The following is a 5,318-nucleotide window of genomic DNA, read 5'->3' on the forward strand; positions in this document are numbered from 1 at the left end:
TTTTTTAATGATAAGATAAAATAAAGGCAGAAAAAAGATCTTCTGGAGGCATCACCATTTCTGACTTCAAGCTCTACTATAGAGCTATAGCAATGAAAACAGCTTGGTATTGGCACAAAAACAGACAGGAGGACCAATGGAATTGAATCAAAGACCCTGCTATTAATCCACACACCCACAAACACCTGATTTTTGACAAAGAAGCTAAAATTATACAATGGAAAAAAAGAAAGCATGGTCAATAAATGGTACTGTCATAATTGGATGATGAAATGTAGAAGAATGCAAATAGATCCATATCTATCCTCATGCACAAAATTCAAGCTGAAATGGATCAAAAACCTCAACATAAATTCAGCCATGCTGAACCTTGTAGAAGAAAAAGTGGGAAGTACACTTGAATGCATTGGCACAGGAGACTACTTCCTGAATGTAACATCAGTAGCACAGACACTGTAATCAACAATTAACTAATGGGACCTCCTGGAACTGAGAAGCTTCTATAAGGCAAAGGGCCTGGTCAACAAGATAAAATGGCTACCTATGGAATGGGGGAAAACTTCACCAACCCCACTTTGTACAGAGGACTGATCTCCAAAACATTCAAAGAACTCAATAAACTATATATCAAAATATCAAATAATCCAATTTAAAAATGGGGTATAGATTCACCAGTCTGTGGTGGCACATGCCTTTAATCCCAGCACTTGGGAGGCAGAGGCAAGCGGATCTCTCTGAGTACAAGGCCAGCCTGGTCTACAAAAGCTAATTTCAGGACAGGCTCCAAAGCTACAGAGAAACCCTGTCTCAAAAAACAATAAGATAAAATAAAAATAAAAATGGGGTATAGATCTAAATAAAGAATTATCCACAGAGGAAGGTCTAATGACTGAAAGACACTTATGGAACTGCTCAACATCCTTAGCCATCAAGAAAAGGCAAATCAAAAATAACTTTGAGATACCATCTTGCACCAGTCAGAATGGCTATGATCAGAAGCACTAATGACAGCATATGCTGGAGAGGATGTGGAGTAAGGGGAATACTCCTTCATTGCTGGTTGGAGTGGAAGTTTCCCAAAAAATTTGGAATCAATGTACCTCAAGACCCAGCAACCCCACTCTCGATCATATACCCAAAGGACGCAGACCCATACCACAAGGACATTTGCTCAACTATGTTCATAGCAGCATTATTTGTAATTGCCAGAACAATTGCCTGGAAACAACCTAGGTGCCCTTTAACTGAAGAATGAAGAAAATGTGGTTCATTTACACAATGGAATACTGCTAAGTGGGAAAAAAAAACAATGACATCTTGAAATTTGCAGGCCAATGGATGGGACTACACAAAAACATCCTGAGTGATGTAACTCAGACCCAGAAAGACAAACACAGTATTTACTCACTCATAAGAAACTAGAAACTTCCAGGAAACTACAAGGATGACTCCAGCTAAGAATCTAAGCCTTGGTGGAAAGGGTACCTAAATTGCCTCTCCCCTCTAATCAGATTGATTACTACCTTAATTGTCATCATAGAACCTTTGTCCAGTAACTGATGGAAGCAGAAGCAGAGATACACAGCTAAGCACTCCTGGACCAAAGTCCAGTCACAGAGAAGGAGGAGTGATATTATGAGCAATGGAACCAAGACCATGATGGATATACCCACAGAAACAGCTGACTTGAGCTAATTGGAGTCCACTGACCCCATACTGACAGCTGGGGAACCAGCATAAGACCAAACTAGGCCCTCTGAATGTGGGTGACAGTTGTGTGGCATGGGCAATTTAAGGGGTCACTAGCAGTTGGACCAGTATTTAACCCAAGTGCATGAACTGGCTCTTTGGAGTCTAGTCCCTGTGGATAGACACCTTGCTTACTTTAGATATAGGGGGGCCTTGGTCCTGGATCAAGTGATGTGCCAGACTTTGTTGACTCCCAATTAGAGGCTTCACCCTCTCTGAGAAGTGTATGGAGTATGGGATGGCAAGAAGGTGGGGGAGTGGGAGGATGGGAGGGAGAGGGAACTGTGATTGGTATGTAAAATAAGATTGTTTAAAAAATAAAAATTGCAACACATGTATCTGGAAAAGTGTTACACTAATACACAGGAATCTATCTATCTATCTATCTATCTATCTATCTATCTATCAATCATCTATCTATTACCTATCTATATATCTATCAATATCTATCGTCTTTCTTCTTACTCTCTTCCCCCCTCTCTCTTTTCCTTTCTTTTGAGATAGGGTCTCTCTTTGTTGTAGTAAGGAGACCACTTGTTTGTTTCCCGGCTGCCCAGACTACAGAAATAATCACACAGAAACTGTATTAATTAAATCACTGCATGGGCAATTGCCTAAGCATGTTGCTAGCTAGCTCTTACATGTCGAATTAACCCATCTCCATTATTTTATATTTTACCACGAGCCTCTACTGGCAAAGTTTAAGCATGTCTGCCTCTGGTGGCGGCTCCATGGCTTCTCTTTAACTCCACCTTCCTTCTCCCAGCATTCAGTTTAGTTTTTCCTGCCTAGCTTTGTTCTACCCTATCAGGCCAAGTTAGTTTCTTTATTAATCAATGATATTCACAGCATACAGAGTGGAATACCACATTACTTTGTAGCTCTGGCTGTTCTGAAACTATGTAGACCAGGTTGACCTCGAACTCACAGAAATCTGTCATCCTCTGATTCCCAAGAGCTGGGATTAAAGCCATGCCTGTCTTCACAACATTATTTCTGCAGGCAAATGTTCCAAACAGAAATATATATTATCTAAAAGAATTGAATACTACTTTCAAAACAATGCATCACAATGAAAAAAGTCTATGCGAAAATGTGGAAAATTTCATTTATCACTAGAGAAATGCTTACTAAACTTACACTATTGTATCATCACATGCTCAGTAGAGTGGTTGAAATGATAACAGAAAGTGTTGACAAGACCATAGAGCACCTAGAACTCCCATTCCATTGCTTTTTGCTTAAATTTTACCATACTGCTAATCAGTCCTGAGTATACCAGACAAGAGGTCTACAATTGAGATGTATCATTATCCTTTGGGATCCTTTTCTTTTCAGAAATGTGGAATGTACTGCCCTTGAACTTACAAACCTCCCTACTGTGTCTCACCACAGCTGGGATTACAGACACATGCCGCTGTCACTGGTACAGTAAGACTATATTTTTTTTGGAAAAAAATCTTACAATATAGGCTAAATCTCAATGTATCATCACATTTTAACTCACAGTAATCCAAGCATTCAAAATAAAAACATATTACAACAAAATGACATGTACAATAATGTTGGTAGCATTGCTCTTTAACAATGTTCAAACTTGAACACAAACATAGTTCACCAACTGTAGTAGACACGGAATCAAGGCAGACTTCTACAGAACAGTGACATAAAACAATGAAAAGAAAACTAGTTCGGACAACCTGTCACAGGTGAACTTCACATAGTTAACGTTGAACGACACACGACCAGAACAAGAGAGGAACACTCTAAAAACACAATTCATAAAAGGTCTAACAAAGAATAACGTGCAATGATACCAGTCAATATATTGCTTTTATAGAAAGAGTTAGTCACAAAATAATGGCCAGAGGGGGCATGGCATGTTTTTGGACATTTTAGTTTTTCTTTAGTTTCTGCTTATAGAAATATATTAACTGTGGAAAATATTTTTGTTGTGACAGTTCTGTCTGTATGTTCTACATCTAAACAAAATTAAATTATGTAAGATTCATTTTTTCTGTATACAATTAATAAAATATCAAGGTTTTTCATGCTTTTGAAAGAATTTTATTAAGATTACTATATCATATTAAGATACTATATTATAAATATACATTCACTTGATAGTAGCTCAGCAAAGGTAGGTTTACACCGCCAATATTTAGGAGTTGACATACACGGTATCAGGAGGAACGCCTGTGTCTCAAAAGCAGGCTTAGAATTTAGGATGACAGAACTATATGCAATCATGAAAATGAACACTGGGTGGCGCCATTGACTAAGAGTGAGAATGACGGTCTCGGCAAATACCCAGGAAAATAAAGAGTGAGCTGAAAATCAGAACGCTGTCTGCTCCCCAGAAGGAGAAGATATCTAAGTGTCAACTAGAGGAGAAATCCCCGGGGTTGGTAAGACATTAAAGAAGATTTAATTCGAGCTTATTCACCAAACTATCTCTGGATTGAAACCAAATTGAAGAAGCAGCACCCTCTGGACTGCATCTGAACAATGGAGGCAGCTCTAGCAAAAACGCCAGAGAAAAGGCAAGTCGTTTTTATTGTTGTGTTGTTGCTTTTGTGGGAGGCTGGTTCTGAAGCAATTAGATATTCCATGCCAGAAGAAACCAAGAGTGGATATTTGCTGGCTAATCTGGCAAAAGATTTGGGGCTCAAGGTAGCAGAACTGACCACTAGAGGGGCGCGAATTCATCATAGAGGAAACAAAGAGCTCTTGCAAATGGATGCTGAAACCGGGAATTTGCTCCTGAAGGAAAAACTAGACCGCGAGGAGCTGTGTGGGGCGACAGAACCCTGTGTGCTGCGCTTCCAGCTCATACTGGAAAACCCTGTGCAGTTCTTCCAAACTGACCTGCAGCTCACAGACATAAACGACCATTCTCCAGAGTTCCCTCACAGGGAAATGCTCCTAAAGATCCCGGAGAGCGCACAGCCAGGCACTGTGTTTCCTCTGAAGGCAGCTCAGGACCCTGACATAGGCAGCAATGCTGTTCAGAACTACACAGTCAGCGCCAACCTCCACTTCCATGTCGTTACTCACAGTCGTGCTGATGGCAGGAAATACCCGGAGCTGGTGCTGGACAGAGCTCTGGACAGGGAGGAGCAGCCTGAGCTCACTTTAACCCTCACTGCTGTGGATGGAGGGTCACCACCCAGGTCTGGGACCACCACAGTCCGCATTGAAGTAGTGGACATCAATGATAACGCTCCCCAGTTTGTACAGTCGCTCTATGAGGTTCAGATTCCTGAGAACAGCCCCTTTGGTGCCTTAGTTGTGGCAGTTTCTGCCAGGGATTTAGATGTTGGACCTCATGGGAATGTAGTCTACTCTCTGTTTCAAGGTGATGGAGCTTCTCTGCCATTTGTTATAGACGAGGTCACAGGAGAAATTCGCCTTAAAATGCCATTGGATTTTGAGGCAACTCCCTATTATAACATGGAAATTGTAGCAACAGACAGCGGTGGCTTTTCAGGAAAATGTAGTGTAGCTATACAGGTGCTGGATGTGAATGACAACGCCCCTAAACTCACCATATCTTCGCTCACTAGTTC

General features: G+C 40.8%; 1 protein-coding gene across 1 annotated transcript in view; it reads left to right on the plus strand.

The window, feature by feature from the left end:
* Positions 1-4,077: 4,077 nt before the first annotated feature.
* LOC126491960 (protocadherin beta-8-like) overlaps positions 4,078-5,318 on the plus strand; it is a 6,942-nt gene continuing 5,701 nt past the window's right edge. Inside the window, exon 1 of the mRNA XM_050127975.1 lies at positions 4,078-5,262. Within this exon, the coding sequence (XP_049983932.1) occupies positions 4,258-5,262 (1,005 nt within the window). The 5' untranslated portion in view covers positions 4,078-4,257. The remainder of the gene's footprint in view (positions 5,263-5,318) is intronic.

Source organism: Alexandromys fortis, unplaced genomic scaffold (assembly GCF_014885135.2).
Source record: "Alexandromys fortis isolate MF-2015 unplaced genomic scaffold, M_Fortis_MF-2015_v1.1 scaffold_283, whole genome shotgun sequence".
In the NCBI taxonomy this organism is placed as follows: Eukaryota; Metazoa; Chordata; class Mammalia; order Rodentia; family Cricetidae; genus Alexandromys; species Alexandromys fortis.